Below are 17,703 nucleotides of genomic sequence, written 5' to 3'. Positions count from 1 at the left end.
TTAATCCTTTTGTATTAAATCATCAAAGTTGGGTATAGTTTTAGACATCAATAACTGAGACCAATGTTGTTTATTAGAAATAGGGTACTGTAAAAACATTGTTTTAGTCTAGGTAGCATTAGAAGATAGAAGAATCTGGATGGAGTAAGGTGTTGAAAAAAGGCCTTAAAGAAATTATCAGAACAACTGTGGACTCAAGGCAGTTGTTGATGGGGTTTTACATGATAATGAGGGAAATCAGAGTGGAAGCTACAGGAAGGGTGACCCATGTACTTTCATGTCATAAAGTGTAGCCCCACTGTTCCCAGTGGTGATGTGGAAGATAGGCAATATACTTAATGAAATGGCAGGTCTAGTTAAAGATATTTCTACAAGACTACTTAAATTGACACCAATCTACTTCTCGTTAGTTGTAATACAATGAGACTATAGATGAGCTGAAAAGTTATTGGTTAGTTTTTAAGTGAAGGTAATAAATATAGGATGGTATTTGCTGAGCTCAAAACCCAAGTGTTTCATATCATTAGCTGTTTTAAGGTTCACTAAATATAAAGGGTTTCTGAGCAAATGACAATCAAGGGTCTAAATATGAAATCTTTTTAAAGTCTTCAGAAAGATTTTAAATAGTGGCTCAGTTGTTCATTCAGCCAGATATATTCTGATATTGATTTAAGGACAAAGAACACAGATTTTCTCCATTAAGCAAGAAGGTTAAGCATTTTCTTTCAGAAGGTTTATAAGATGTCAAAGATTATGGATTCACTTAAAAACTTTTTGGGACAGGAGATTAGAATTTTTGGCTAAGTAGAACTTAGATTAATGTTTGATAACCTGAGTTCTTAAGGGAATTATGTGAATTGAAAAACTTCTAATTTGGACAAGAAGAGGGACTGGCTAAAAGGAAAGTGGCTTTAGAACTTCAAATCATTATTAGCATCAAGTAGGTTCATAAACCTACTCAAGCTGAAGACAACTACTGCTCTTTGTTGGAAGGAAGGAGTGAACTTGAAGGGTAAAACAGAAAGTCTAAAAGTGAGAGTCAAAACTATGGAGAATCATGCTCTGACAGTAATAACCTCTACGTGGAATATGTACTTGGCTAGATTTGAGAAAGTGTTAGTCCAGGTTGACTAGAGAAACAAATCCAGGGAGACACTCACGTGTACAAGAAAGAGCTTTATACACAAGAGCAATTGAATATTGAGAAAACATTCAGCCCGGTCCAGTTCAAGTCCATAAGTCTGTTAATAGCCCATATGGCTGATACCAAACCAAAGTCCTCTTCAGATTCAGGAAACACGTGCAATGACTGATGCAGGAAGATCACAGTCCAGTGGGGTGAGGAGTCTTGTGGATCCAGGGGCAGTGGTCTCCCATGACTTCTCCAGCTCCAGGGGTCTCTTTCAGCCTCTCCCTATGTGTCTTCACCACAGGGATGTCTCTCAGAGACTGAGCCAAGAGAAAGAGTCTCCCCTCTGAGGAGGAAATACCAGAGTCCCCAGATAGCTTCCTCATATGGCTGGTAGTTCATGTTATTACATACAAATCACAACTAAACCAATAAAAGAACATGACAATAAGTGAAGAAAAGATTACAGTTACTAAGGATTTAATTTTATTTGGATCCAAAAATCATTGACCCTGAATGCAGCAGGTCCTCCCACGGGGCGAGCCTGGGGGAGATAGCCACTAGGACTGGCTCAGAAACCATGTTCTTATTTCAAAGCTCTTGGAAGCCCCTCCTCTTCATTTGAGAGACACCGATTCCCAGGATTCCTAAGGGCAGGCATTGGTCTTTCAGGGCCCAGCTCCTAGGAATTCCACAGGAGCCAAAAGCATGGTCTTCCAAAACAGCAGAGAGAAGGCCTCTTTGAAGGGGTGGCTGGCTGTTCCCCTTCTGCCAGAGGGATTGGAGGCCATGCAGCTGAGAGCAGTCAACAGAGTCACCAACATCTTCCTTGACCTTGGGGCAGACTCGGAAGGGTGAGGTCTGGTTGGGGCAGGCAGAAGCTGAATCCAGGCTTCCGTGGGCTTCAAGTCATATATTGCCTTAGGCAAATCTGCTGCAGAAGGTCTCTTTGAAGTTTCAAAAAGCTCTCTTTGAAATAAGAACATGGTTCCTCAGCCAGCCCTGGCAGCTATCTCCCCCAGGCTCTTCACGTGGGAGGATCTGCTGCATTCAGGGTTCTTGATTGTGGATCCAAATAAAATTAAATCCTTAATGACTTTAATCTTGTCTTCATTTATTGCCATGTTTTATTGCTTTAGTTGTGTGATCTTTATGTCAATAACATGCATGACCAGCCACACAAGGACGCTGTCTGGGAAGAGTATCTTTCACCCCGTTGAATGACCTCACTTAATAAAAGTGTACAGCGAAAAGAATCCTCCTTGCCAAACTGCCCAAATGATGTCTCTCTGTGAGAAAATACATGGCAGCAGTATTTTAAACCACTGAGTGTTGACATGGATTCCTATCCATCAATTAATAAATAGAACAGAATATTTGGTACTCCAATATGTCATGCAGTAATCAAGAATGGTAATAATATATACTTGGGTTATTTCAAAATGTATTTAAAAAGTGTTCAATTAAAAAATAATAACAAGGAGAAAAAAATTACATTGATGTTATACTTCTCTGTAGCACACATAATTATAGAATGCTCTCAGAGTTCTGAACAAATTAATTAATTAATTAATTAATTTCACACTCACTGCCCAGTCAATGATGACTCATAGTGAGCCTGGGTGGGTTTCTGAATTTTATTTTTTTTTGGAAAGAATTATTTTAAATGGAGGAAGTATGTATCTTTTAAAACAATTATAAACCTGTATATATATATTTCTTTTTTTATTGCTTCTTTTAAAAAATCATTTTATTGGGGACTAATACAACTCTTATCATAATCCATACTTACATCAATTGTGCAAAGCACATTTGTACATTTGTTGTCCTCATCATTCTCAAAACATTTGCTCTCCACTATAGCCCCTAGCATCAGCTCCTCATTTTCCCCCTCCCTCGCCCTTCCTCCTCTCTCATGAACCCGCGACAATTTATAAATTATTATTTTGTTATATCTTACACTGTATAGCATCCACCTTCACCTACTTTTATGTTGTCCATCCCTCAGGGAGAAGGTTATATATAGATCCCTATAATCGGTTCCCCCTTTCCACCACACCCTCTCTCCAAGGTCCCGGTATCGCCAATATAGATATATAGATAATATACATGTATAATATGTATATGTTATAGATAATGTGTATATAGGTAATATACATATACAATCATGTATATAATCTATAACTTCTTAGTCCATTTTAATTTTTATAATTATCTTTGAAATGTTTTAAAAATAAAATCTCTACTTATCTAATACAGTGTACTTCTTCATATGTTCCATGGACATAATCTACTCCCTGTAGGGAAGCTGAGTGGTTTCAATGATAATTGTCTACAGATCATGTAGGAAAAGTAGAAAACTATGTCCACTTTGTTGACATACGTTTGTGAGAACATGCTATCTTAGCTAAACCTTATAACACATAGTAAGTAGTCAATTAACTAGTTTATCAAATTAAAGAATTATTTTGTATCCTTTGGTTTCTTGGTTGTTAATACAAATCAGGCAACACCGGTCAGAAGTGTTTTCTCCAGGCACCACTGATTCATTTGTATTTTCCTTACAGATCTCACAGAGCCCTGCTGTGGAAATGAATGAATGTGAAGAAGTGAGAGGCAAAGGAACAGGAAGAGAAGATGAGGGAAAGTAAGGGCGGAACCATGATTTGGAAGGAAGGCAAAGGAACAGAGATGAGACTAGAATGAAATGTGATAGTAGGCAGAATTAGAAAGAAGGATGAATTCCCAAACCCTAAAATGAGTCTCTTGACAATTTGCCATGGTTTAGAAAATGGCTCTAAGCACAATATGCTTATCATTGTTGTAGAAAGATAGTTCATTTCTAAGCTTACCATTGGTTAAGCCATGGCACACCACTAATTACAGCAGTAATTAAAGTTATTACCTTACCTGTGTTGCCAAGAGCACAATGACTTCTGATAAGAACAAACCTTGAAAGGCTTGCTTTCAATTAACTCTGATGGTTAAAAAATAATTATGGAAGAGAATGGGGGTTGGGTTACAGCTCTGTACGATAACAAAAATAGTAATTCAGCACCTCCTTCTTTGCCCTGATCTTAGTCAAGAGTTTGGGAGAAGAAAGACAAAAAGATTACCTGGGTAATATGATCTTAAGACGACCAGTGGATACTGATATTTTCAGTCACCCTTGTGCTAGTGCTTCCCTTGGACCATACATGAGACTGCTACACAGGCTTGTCTTCAATCTGGGGACAACACAACTGGTTACTTCCTTGTCATAGACTCTGTTAGTAGAATCCAGAACAAAGGAGAAAGCAAAGATATGGGATTTTATTGTGGCAAAGCCTTATGTTCAAGAATCTCTAAGCAAAATCACCTTTGCACTGAGCCTGTTGTTACAGGCATGGAGTTGACAGGGTGTGGTTGTTTGTTTGTTTTTTGCCAAGTTTTATTTTCATTTTTCCATTGATTTCAAGCTAATTGTTAGAGTAATAAGTTATTTCGGGTAGCATCTCTGGTGACATAAAAGTTTAATTTCTCATCAGTTCAAACCCACTAGGAAGAGTGATAAACATGGTCATGTTCTGCTACGATTTTCAGTGTTGAAAAGCCTGTACAGTCAGTTGCTAACGGTGCCTGACCAGGCCAGCCTGAGTTTTCAGTAGATCCTTTAGAATGTTTCCCCTCTGTTTGCCTTTTTGCAGGTTTTCTGTGTTGTGCTTTGTTTTATATTTATTCTATATTGAGGACTTTAATTTGTCACTTGATATATGATATGTGTCCAAAAAGTTAAAACACGTTACCTTTTCAAACATTGCTTCTGTACTATTTGCCTTCTTTCTGTTTGCAACTTTATTTCTGGGTATGTTAGGCCTTCTCAGTGTAGCCTCTCCCTTTTTTGATCTTTTTAATATATGTGCTTTCCATTTGTCCTTATGGTCTTTCTAAATATTTTTGTCCATCCTGTACCTAACTTCTCTGTTTTGGTGTCTATTCTAATGTCAGGTACACTCTGAACATAAAAGTTTATGTGCTAATTTTTTCCATTTCTAAATTTTCACTTCACTTATTTTAATATACTTAGTGCTCTCTTACATTTCTTAATATTTCCTTGGAAATTCTCAACTAAGCTTTCAATATTTTTATTTTACAACTTCATTTTCTGGATGACTGCTTGTTGCGTTTATCAGTCGTGTAGTCTTACTATAGGTCTTCTCATTTTGACTGAGCACCTGAATTTGTAACATTGGAGTCATCATGTTGGTGCTGGAGAAGAATACGTAAAACATTGTGTGCTGCCAGACGAACAAACAAATCTGTCCCCAGAGAAATACAACCAGAATGCGAGGATGAGGAGACTTCATCATACGAACTTTGGACATGTCCTTGGAGGAAGGCATCGCGCGTAGGTGAGTGCAGGCGCAGAGAAAGAGATGCAAACCCTCTGTGGGATGAATGGATCTGACGGGACAGCAATGAACACAAACACAGCAACAATGTTAAAGGTGGTCCTGGATCAGGCTGCATTTCGTTCTGCTGTACATTATGTGCTGGAACTGAGTGGCCAGCATCTAACCAGAACCACGATAGTTCAAGGCCTAATGGAATCGTTGCTGTCTTCAGAGAAATTTTAATATGTTTCAACACTCAAATGAGAAAATAATGAGTTTCAAATGTAATGGTAAATCCAATAAAGCCTTTTTCTTTTGGACTTTCAAAAATAGATGCTGAGATCTCTGGTATCTGCTTAAAAAGGGGCAGCACTGAAAGGAACATTTCTCCCACTCCTACAACAAGATAGTGGTGAAAATGCACACACGTAGCTTGTCTTAAAGCCACAAGAAAGCTGTGGACACCAGGGAAATAGCCAACCAAAAATCTAACAAAATACAGGGACATCCGAAGTCAGACATCAGGTGAGCTCTTGCTCATTGAGGCAGATGCCGTTGAACACCATTCAGGATGGCAATCATTTACCAGTTTTTAATCTAATGAGTTGCTAAAGGTGACAGCACCATAACATATGAAGTGCAATGACAAGGACACCAGGAAAATTCACATTCATTCAGATTTTTCTCTACAGACCTCATTTCTCTATCGAAATCATTGTCAAAGGACAGCTATCCTGAGGAAGTATCTCTCATGATGTAGTTTTGATGAAGTGAAACAACAGCTACTGCAATCAATCAATCAATCAATCAATCAAGACAGAAAGGCATCCCCAGATCTACTTTTCCTCTTTCTTTGAGGAAATAAAAGTGTTCAACTGCTAAAGAAAAGCAGACAGCTCTGCTGTCCTTAGTGAAGACCAACAGGAAGGCAACAGAAGAGAAGTCTAAGGTTTTTACCCCGAGAGAGAGGCAGGAATGAAAATCCATACATTCACAATATAGCGCATTAGTGTTCTACTCCTACGCCATCTCAGTCTACTCCTATAAACTATTTCCCGACCCTGACTTGTGGCAACCTTTTCATTTCCCTAAATGTAGTTGTTGTCAGTTGCCATGGAGTCCACTCAAAGCAACCCTATTGTGTAGCACAGAAGGTAACCCTTCCTGGCCCTGCGCCCTCCTCATCAGTGTTATGTTCTGCCCGCGGGGCTCATACTGTGTCCGCCCATCTTTTTCGGGGGAGCCATGAGTATTGTCTTCGAGTTCTGTGCAGTCACTGCCGCAAATGATTGAACCCGGCTGGATGGAGAGCGCCGTGGGAGGACTGGTTGTGTGAGAATAGACAGAAAAGAGGGGGCTGGGGAGGCGTATGCGGTCCCTGCTTTGAGACAATAGGAAGCTGGAGGTGGCCAGCTAGATATATGTTCACGCTGTTAACGCATATCCTCACCAAGAGAGTTCCAGGGCTTTGTTCTTTTTCTCTTTGGCAAGAAAAAGAGAGTCCAAATTTTTATTACAATGTTCAAAGGAGGAGAGAATAGGCATTGTAAGATTGCAAAAATGAAGAGAATTTAACAACCATTGAGTGTGATGGATTCCTACCTGGTATTTCGTGGCCTCTGAATGATCTCCACTCATCTTAATATATGAAATACCTTAATACATGAAATGCCCAAAGGTAAGGGGAACATTAAGCCACATTAAAGCAACTAAAATATTGATTCTTCCTATTTAATTATAATTGTATCAACTAAGAGTTACAATTCAGTTCAAAAAAGAATGGGTTCTGTGTCCGATAATATGGTACTAAGTTTAAAAATAAAAATAAATCAATTGTCTCTTAATAAATGTGTTATATCTTAATAAATGGTGGGTAATGAATCTTTCAAAATACTGAGTTCATGTGTAGGACATCCTAAAATGCACTTCTAGGAAAGCAATTGAAAACAAATTATTTAATGTAATCCCCCCCATTTTTTTTTTCGCAAATGCAGGACCAAAAGCCCACTGTGCAAATAACTGGCCCAAGGTTATTGCGTTTCTTATGGCCAATTATATAAATGCTAGTGCTGTGATATGACTCTAGTTCATATTCATGTCCATTAAAGCAATGCATCAGTTAAATTGCTATGCTTGATATGAGAAAGAAGCAGATCAAATCATACTTCTTTCTAGCCACAAAGAGTCATCTACCTTTAGATGGAAAAATCAAATGGCTACTTAGAGGTTTGCATTATATGGAAGATGATTATATTGCTCAAAAAATCAGGACCCATCAACCAACAGAAATAGATGGAATCAGTGATACGGATGAGAACAAAATTTCACATGTAGATGGAGCTCCCGCAGCATGAGTCATTTGTGCTGGGTTCCTCATCCGAAGGCTGGGTGCTCGAACTGACCCAGAGGTGTCCAAGAAGAAAAGTTGAGTGACCCATTTCCATAAGAAGGAAATCTTGAGGAATAGATTTATTCCATAATACCTGGTGTCAATACGAGTCGGAATCAGCTTCTCAGCAATGGGTTTAAATGTCTATTTTTTTCATCCTCTGTAGGCAGACTCTTAGAGGGGCCTTCTAGGGCAGAGTGAAAATGTTTCTTAGCATTCCTGAGAGTTTAACTCTTTAGGAAAGCAGCGACACTCCGCATTCTCCTTCACCTTGAGGGGTTTGAACCACCAGTCTTGCTGTTAGCAACCCGACGCTTAACCCACTACCTATGTCATAGCCCTCAGTGTAAGTCAGAATCCACTTGATGAGAGTGCGTTTTTGTTGGATTTTTTTGTTGTTGTTTTTAGACTTCAAAAAATCATATTGTTAGGTCATGAGTGTTAATTGTTACTTTTATCCTAGTGCAATGATGTTGTTTTTATAAGTACCCTTAATTCAATTCCAACCCATAGGGTCTCTATGCACAGCAGAACAAAACAACGCCTAGTTCTGCACAGCACAATTGTTTCCATGCCTGGGCCCATTGTTGGCCTCCTCTTTTTCACTCCCTCTCTACTTTTCCAAGTATAATGCCCCTTTTCTCCTTGGTCTCTCCTGAGGAGAGGTACTCCTTTCACGTCACTATGTTCGACTCCACGCCAAGAAAGCAGGGTCTCCTCAGTCACATTTCCAGAGCCCTCCACCCTGAGGGGTCCATCCTCCTGCATTCAGGCTCCATTCACTTGGCCTTCAGTCTCTGACAAAGTTTCAGAGCAAGAATAGTGCTTTCAGTGACAACTTCCTCTGAGGCGGGCAGCCCGGTCCTTCTTCATGAGCTGTTCTCTATCTGCGCACTTTGGGTGACACTGCTGGCTCTCGAAATGCAAGCGACACAGCTTCCTGCGTTATAGCAACACACAAGCCACGGCAATAGGACAAACTGACAGGCAAGGGGTAGATCTTAATGTAATAGTTGTCTTCCAATATGAGAATCAGTTCAAAATATGTTTGAACTGTCAGTTTCTGAGTTATCCTAAATTGTTTCTCTTTATCAAAATAATTGATGACCAAAGCAAACCTTGCCAAAAAATAACTGACAAATCAGAAAGCGCTTGTGCCTGTTAGTAACTTGTCCAAAATTTCACCTAAGTTATCCGACTAATTACAAATATGTTCTTATGCAAATTATTTGACCTCAGTTTTCTCATTTCTAAAATGGGATAATGGCACCTCATGAATGTGGTTAGTGAGAAGATTTATTATGATTAACTGTTCATTTTATTTTGGTTTTGCTGATGAGTAGGTTTGTAAATAATAACATATGCTGTTCAGAAATTAAGAACATAATCTTTTGATGCCTCAAGCCCACAACCTCAAAGCCCATACATGATAAGCACACTGAACTACTCAGCATAACTTTGGGTAACAGCACAGCAATTCTGGGATGATAATCCACACACCAAGTCCCCACCTGTGTGAAGCAAGGAGGCCTACAATGGCGGCTTCATTTGCCAACACTTTAAAGGCGTGAGAACTGGTATGTCAATGAGGACACCTGCCCTTCAGTGGACAGAGAAGCTCTGACTGGAGAAAAACGAGAACTAAAGTCTACATCCAGGCCAAGCTCAGCTACCCAACTATTGGGGGCCAAGAGACCCTCCATCCTTTGGCTAACTGAGGGAAAAATGCAAACAAATAAACAACAACTGCTCCAGTATTGCCACCATTCCTGGTGCTTTGAATTTCTAAGTAGCACCATGCAGAGTGGAGCCAACAGTCCTTCAGGGAACGCCTCTGGAAAACTAGGTGTGGGTACAGAAATAGGTAAGACCAACCCCCATCGTGTTCCAGGGCAAATGGTCCAGGGAGGGCAAGGGGATTCTATAAAGGAAGCATCTTCCAGTACCTGGCCACCCAGACTGGATTTCCAATATGCAGTCATCTACAAAGATGTGCACACACATTCCCTAGTATTTAAAAATGGAAATTCCATGCCATGCTTATAATTAAGTCATCTTAATATATATATATATATATATATATATATTAGATTTCTAAATAACTGATATCAGTTATTTAGAAATCTAATAATAAAAACAACTCCGCATTTCCTTTCTCCGTCTTATTTATTGTCGGGGTATATGCTGTTAGAAGGTTTTCATGATAAAAGCTCTGACTTTTAGTGCTTGTCCATTTCTGTAATATAAATACACCCACATCAGTCCCCAGTGCCTCCACCTTTCCAAATTACAGATAGTTCCAAAGAGTTTGTGCTTATCACAATGTATCAGGACTAAATTAGTCTCAAAAGATATTGTCTGATTTTTAATGCTAAATTTTTATTTGCTATAAAAATTTAAGAAATATGGATACTTGCTGTTTTTTGGGTAATATTTAGATATAAAATCAGGTAGTCATATAAACTTGTACACACATGCACATACACACCCACAAATCTGATTGATGAAAATGGGAAAAAGACCTATTACTCCAGCGGTTGAAGTTAATATTGCATATTACTAATCTATAATATTGTGATAATTTTCAAGGGGGTGATACTTACTGTGCACTTGGTAGGTGCTAGGCACTGAAGTTCAAGTTGTACATAATCCAACGTGCTCTCATACGTTGTCATTTAAAATTTTTATTGATGTTCCAAGCTGTGTTTCTACAATTTTACACTTTGATTTTGAGTCTTTTTGTGGCTCTACTTTAGATAAGTTCTAGCTGGTCTCTGTAAGTATTAACTGTGCAGTTCTGAAATTAATAAAAGTATTCAGATAAGCTTTCACTAGAATAGCTTAGTGCAGAACAGGTTAATATCTCCCTTGTACGTGATAAAAGATTTTCAGAATTCGAACTCTGCAAAACCCGAAACTTCTAATATTTCCTAGGTAAAGTCTTTAAAGTCATTATGAGTCTCTGTCTGATGTCCTAGTGTTCACACATATTTCCATTTGATACATAAGAGTGTTAAAAATGCCTTGTTAATCCAGATGCACCATTTCTGTGTCAGTTTTCTGGAATGCCGACCTAGTCATTATGTCAAAATAGGAAATGATGACAGTCCACCATACCTTATTCTTGGGGAAGACATGCTGATTGTTGCGAATCATGACCTTTCTCAGTACTCAAAACCATCCATCCATTTAGTTTCCCTTCAAGTATTTTACTGAGCATAAATGTCAAGATCTCTGGTCTATAGTTTTAAGACTATGCCTAACCTTTCAGAAACTTGGGACAATTGACTTTCTTTAGTTTCCTGGCAGCTCCCCTATTATCAATAACTCCTCAAAGATTACTGACATTGATCTTATCTTCAAGATTACTCAGTGCCCTAAATTAGATACTTCCTGAGCCAGAAAAATGAAGTCATTTGGAGAAATCATTCTACTTTTTCTCTTCCTATCCCTTCTACTATTTGGGATTTTAATTTCTTTTTATCATTTTAGCTTTATCTTTTCAACAGAAGATTATTCTCTTTGACAGATAAGATGAAACAAAATTATAGAAGCGACATGCCTCTCTCTCGTTTACAGTTTTTGACAGGAATACAAAATTGTTCAGAATCTTCCTCATAATATAACTAAAAAATGCTTTTTTTCCCCCCAAAATTTAAAAATTTTAATGTAGTTTGGAAATTAGCCTTCCTGAAATACAACTGCTTAGATTATCTTAGAGTCCTTGATTAATTTTTCTTCTGTGTTTTGTATATGTTCAGTTTTAATCAGACTGCATGAAAGAAACCCCAACAAGTAGCATTTAGACACCTTCTCATTCTTTATCACCCAAATCATCCTTAACTGTCTTGTCAGAACACCATTTTGAGAGATCATGTAGAATAATTATAATTAATTCTATGATTTTACTGAATTATATTTGCCAAAGCCTTGTGTTAAAAATATGAAGATCCTCAATGTCTTGCTTTTAAATTTTTTTCACTTATAGTAGATATTGGTCATACCACAGATAATAATATATGATATAACCAGTTAACTCCAAAGGCACATAATTGTTACTTCATAGAATAGATTTCCTATGTTTGTTCATTTAGATTTATACTACTAGCTCTCCTTATTTCTTCTTAATATTCTGAAATAGGCAGTTTTTGTCAGGGTGAAAACTGTGAGGAAATGATAGCAACAATCAATTAATTTAGAAGACGAAAAGGGACTGAAGTAAAATGAATATTTGAAATATTCAGTAAAGGAACATGGCATCTGACTTGTAAATATAAATTAATTGACAAAAGAATTTTTAAACTTACTAACCAAATGAAACTCACTACCATTGAGTTGACGCTGACTTATAGTAACCATACAGGACAGGGTTGCACTGCCCTTGTGAGTTTCCCAGACTGTAACACATTACAGGAGTAGAAAATCCAGTCTTTCCTGCATGGGGCTGCTGCTGGTTTTGAAATGATGACCTCGCAGTTAGCAGGCCAATCCCTAACCACTACACCACCAGAGCCCCTCTTAAAACTTATGAGTGTAGCTCTTTCTGTCCTTCCTCTGAGTCTCCTGTAATCCTTTAAGTGCACTTGCTGTCCTATGAATTATGTTTTATAATGGCTCTGTAGGATAGAGTAGAACTGTAGCCCAGAGTCCCCGAGGCCATGTGCTTGACAGGCCCAAACTGCTATAACTTTCTCCCATGGAGCAGATGGTGGGTTTAATCCATGGACTTTGGGGTTAGCAGAAAAGGGTTTAACCATTGCAGCCAACAGGGCTCCTTTAAGATAATCCTTATGTACAAAAAAGTCTGTTTGAAGCCATTCAGAGGTAACTTGTTCACTCAATAATCTGATTTTCTAAAAGATATTTCTTACTCATAGACTCCTTTTATTTCTAAAGGGTAAAGTTCCCATCCCCCAAGGGTGATTTTATTCTTAGACTTCTTAATTTCTTCATATTTTCCCCCAAGATCTAACTAGCTGTAATATTTTTTCCTCAATAGAAAAAAGTAAACTTACGCAATAATTCGTGAATTTAAAGTGTTGGGAAAGTGGGTGTTTGTCATAGCATATATACCTAATAACTCAGGAGAACCCTATGAATTAAGCTCTGCACATTAAAATATTTATACTGAATTCATCTTCTTTCAATAATTGTTATGCATGCACTACATTCCATTGGTCAGGAGCTTTGGTGGCAAGTGAGCTTCACTGCTAACAGAAAACACCTGCTTCTCCACACTGGCTGCTCTGCATGAAGCAAAGATGTAATCATCTCCTTCCTAAAGGTCGGTGGCCTGAAATCTGGTGGGGCAAAGATGGCTCTGCACTAAGGAAATAATAACCGTAAGTCACTATATAAATAAAACACAGAAAATGAACCCTGTGATTATTGGAATTGGTGTAGAAAAAGAATTTGAAAAAATCCAATAGCCATTCCTGATGAAAACGCTCTGTAAAATTGGAACAGGAGGGAAATACTTCAATTTAACTGTATGTAAAACAATAGCTAATGTGATGCTCAATGTTGAGACACTAAAAACAATCCCCTGGTAATGGGAACCAAATGAGGATGCCCAATATCATCCAGTCTTCTTCAATATTATACTGGAAGTACTGGCCAGGGCAATAAGACAAAAAAATGAAAATAAAAGGCATCCAATTTGACAAAAAAGAAAGAAGGAGGAGGAGAAGGAGAAAGCGAAGAAGGAAAACTGCTCCTATGTGTAATGTTATAATCCTATACACAGCAAATCCAGAGTTTGCAAGAAAACCACTGGAATTAATTGAAAGTTTCAGCAAAGTGGCAGGGGACAAGATTATTAAAAAATCATTCAGATTCCTTTACACCAACAAAGAGAACGATGAAAGGATTACAATAGTTACCCATAAGATAACTACTTAGGAATAAACCTAACCACAGATATCAAAGACTCAGAGAAAAAGGGATTACCGGGCACTACTGCAAGACATTAAAAGAGAATTATATAAATGGAGAAAATTCCCATGCTCATAGATAGGAAGACTAACCTTCTGCACATATCAATATTATTCAAAGTGATGTACAGAGATAATGGCATCCCAATCTAGGTACCATAAACATTTTAAGGCGATGCATAAAACAATTACTAAACATATATGGAAAGTAAGAAAACATCTGATAAGCAATGCAGTACTGAGAAAAAAAGTCAGATCTCAAAACCTACTTTAGAAGTATTGTAGTCAAAACAGCCTCGTACTGATACAATGGCAGATACATGGATCAATAGAACAGAATTGAGATCCCAGAAGTAAGTCTATACACCTAAAGATAGATTATCTTGACAATGGCTGAAATCCATTCTGAGGGGCAAAGCCAAACTCTAACAAATAATGCTAACAAAGCTGGGTATCTATATTCAGAGAAAAAGGAACCATAGATCACGCCCTATGTAAAAACGAACTCAAGATGGATCAGAGACCTACATGTTAAACTGAAATTGCAGTGCCATCAAAGAAACACTAGGGACAATCTTCAGGGCTCTACAAACATCATGAAAATGCACAAACAATAGAAACTATGTGCATTATAAGATTCTATAAAAGTGTAAACAAATATTGTGTTCTGTTTCAACACTCTCTACTTTTTCATCTGCTGAGTTCAATAATTCATTGCATTGGCCACGTAGTGCTCACCAAAAAATATTCATGATTAAAGGGTTTGCCATAGAAGTTAGTAGATTGCAATACAGACAGAACATGTTAGGGTTGATAATAAATGTCCATAGGGCAGGTCACTCAGTCATAAGTCTAAATCCCAATGTAACTCAGTTCCAGGTCCATAGTTCAGCAAATTCAGCTCCCCAATTAAGTGACCTGAGACACTACATTCCACAAGTCAGCTTCCCACCCGAGAACACTTAGCTTTTCTTGCTCTGTGGACTCTCTCATGTTCTGGCTCCTGCTTGCTGCTGTTGCTTCTCTGCTGTTCTTAGGACATCTCAGCTGTCTTCTCGATCAAGGACGATCACTGCTCAGAGATCTGGAAGTCCAGAGGATCATATCACTCTTGGCTCCTGCTGGTAGTGAAATCTCCCATCCAGCTTCGGAGAGGGCTCATTTGACATGCAGCAGGATGGCAAGCAACATAAATCCTATTAAGAAGCTTTCAAAACTGAATCTTGTCAGGATTTTCCCACTTTCTCCCATCCAGACCCATCAAGAAATGAACATTTGATGGAATTACAGCTAGAAAACCCTCATTAAAGTATTTGCTGCCCTTGTAGGCCATCCTTTGGCTCTTCTAGGCAAATACCGTTATTACATGAAGTATTACCTTTCCCCTTTTGATCATTTTACTCTGAACACACCCAGAAAAGGGTGTAAGCCATCCACTTCATGCCTTTATCTCCCCTCATTTCCGACACCCAATTTCTAAATGGTCTATCCTTGATCAACTCTGTGTTTAGGGCAAAACTTTCAATACCACTCTGGATTAAGACATGTCATGATAAAGAAAATAGAGTATGATAATAGCAAATATAAGGTTGCCTTAGGCTGCCAACTATTGGTCCTACTCAAACCAAGAGATTTGACTCATCGACCAATGGCTTCCCTTGGATAGTAGTGGTCTGCTTCCTTTCACACCAGATGTTTTAGGGAGGATTTCGCGTTCTTCAATTTGCTACAGCTATGTTTAAGGCAAAGTTCAGTGGCCTGAGTGAGTTTCAAAATCAGATCCCTCTTGTGTGACCTATGAAGGATGTTTTTTACCCCAACAAGACAAAGCCTAAAATCTCAGTGGACCATAGCACAAGGTTGGGTCACATAGGGCTAAATAGAAACCTGGTCAAAAGTGCCTGATGAGGAACATAATAAAGGGTAAATTTTCCCCTTGGGAGCTTAGAAAAGTAATGTTAAGAGATTTTCCCAATGACAGATTGGTTTACTTACCACCAGAAATGAAATCAGCTCCTCTGAGACAGAGCTCCCCTCCTCCCTGATTTCAATTTCCATGAAGGTTCATTAAGCACCCTTGCAGGGGTGTCTGCTGATCTGGCTGACTGTGGAACAATGTTATATGACAAGACTGATTGGTCTTCCTCCCTCTCCCCACAACATGCAAAACTGAGGAGAGGCCTCCTCTGACTGAGTGGTCTTTAAGATGTACCAAATAAGGGGTGCTACATGGATACTGAGCATGATGCAAGAACACCACCTGTTGCCTGCGGTACCAGATTCGAAGATATTACCTGAGAGCAGATGCCTACCTTTGTCTTGGTGTTCATCGTTATAGTCGTGTCTCCTACAATATTTGCCCTCTTTGTGATCGACTAACTTAACTCAGCATCAACGGTTTCCAGGCCCACCATGTCATGAGGTCTTTCCATTTCATCACTGTTTTTTCAGGTTGCACAGTATTTCACTGTGCGTATGAACCAGAATTTCTTCCAGGTTCTTGCTATTGTGAACTATGCTGCGATGGGCATAGGCGAGCATATATCCGTTAACGCTTTGTCTTTTACTTCTTTGGGGCATATACCTAGCAGAGGTATCGCTAGGTCGTGTTGATTCATGTATATTTCTTTTTTTTTAATCCAAATTTGGTTTATTAGAATGGCTTCCCACTCATCTCGACTCAGGGCCTTTTAGTGCTGCTTCCGTCTGAAGGAACATCCTTCTGTGAGCCTTGCTTTTCCTCCTGTAGGCTGACAGAGGACAGTAGAGCAGCCAACACATAAAACTACTGTTTGTGCATGACTGAAGACCGTGGTGATTTTATAGCAGCCTGGGCATTTGACATCCATGAAGTAGGAATTGGGGCTCTGCACCAGGCGCTTCTTCTTGTGTTTTCTCTTCTCCTCTTCGGGAGAGGGGTGAAGGAGATCCTTTGCGAGAGGCATGATCGCTGAGCGGTCGTCAGCACCGGAAGGGCCGATTCATGTACATTTCTAAGATCAACTCTATTTTGGGAGACCTCTTCCCCATCATGTTGTGTATCTTACACAACCCAAGGGGCTCATCTTCTGGTACTACGACAAACAATGTTCTAAGGTCATGCATAAAATTTTCAGTGAATTATCCCTTAGAATTAGACTTCCTACCCCTTATTAGTCTATCCTTAGTCTGCAAGTTTCATGGAAGTCAATTTATCATGAGTGACCTTGCTGGCATGGGAAATATCAGTGCCATAGCGTCCAGTGCCGCAGCCACATAAAAGCCACCACACTACAACAAACTGAGAGATGAGTGAAGAAGACTGAGAATAGTTTACAAAAATCATCCAAGTATTTTTCTTAACCATAATATTTTCTATTTTCCTTGGAAGTTGCCAACATGCTCTGCAAATATGCAATTGTTTGTATGGAGCTAGTAAATATACTTGAGAAAATCCATTTTGAAAATAATAGGCAAGCACAATATAGCCAAACATATGCTGAAAACATTTTAAACCTTTGAGTTATACTCCAGGAGGTTTACTTCTTTGCTTATCTGTAAGATCATTTTTTATCTGAATTTTAAAAAGAAATGTTTATATGAACCCAAAGTGATTTATACCACAGCATAAAATATATAGAATCCTATAAGAATCTAAATGCAAAGTAAATATATTAATAAAAAAGCATCATACTTGTTTTTAATGCAACTGACAATATTATCAGTGAATTTTTAAAGGTGCAATGAGAGCGTTTACTATGGAATTGCATCTAAGATGTAAAGATGGTCTTCCTGGTTTGGGCCTGAAAAACACTGCTCAACTGGAGTGAAATTCACTCTAATGTTTTGGTCAAATAGTGTGTGATGGGCATATTTGAAGTTCTGCTTCACATTACTAGC

General features: G+C 38.5%; 1 protein-coding gene across 1 annotated transcript; it reads right to left on the bottom strand.

Moving 5' to 3' along the window:
- Positions 1-16,478: 16,478 nt before the first annotated feature.
- Positions 16,479-16,780, bottom strand: LOC142448750 (small ribosomal subunit protein eS27). The gene has a single exon (XM_075550642.1). It carries the CDS (start codon positions 16,767-16,769, stop codon positions 16,515-16,517), a length of 255 nt encoding a protein of 84 aa, XP_075406757.1. The 5' UTR covers positions 16,770-16,780; the 3' UTR covers positions 16,479-16,514.
- Positions 16,781-17,703: the final 923 nt, after the last annotated feature.

This window comes from Tenrec ecaudatus, chromosome 5 (genome assembly GCF_050624435.1).
Source record: "Tenrec ecaudatus isolate mTenEca1 chromosome 5, mTenEca1.hap1, whole genome shotgun sequence".
Lineage (NCBI taxonomy): Eukaryota > Metazoa > Chordata > Mammalia > Afrosoricida > Tenrecidae > Tenrec > Tenrec ecaudatus.
The sequence above is the reverse complement of the archived record's forward strand: the minus strand, read 5'-3'. Positions and strand labels throughout refer to the sequence as shown.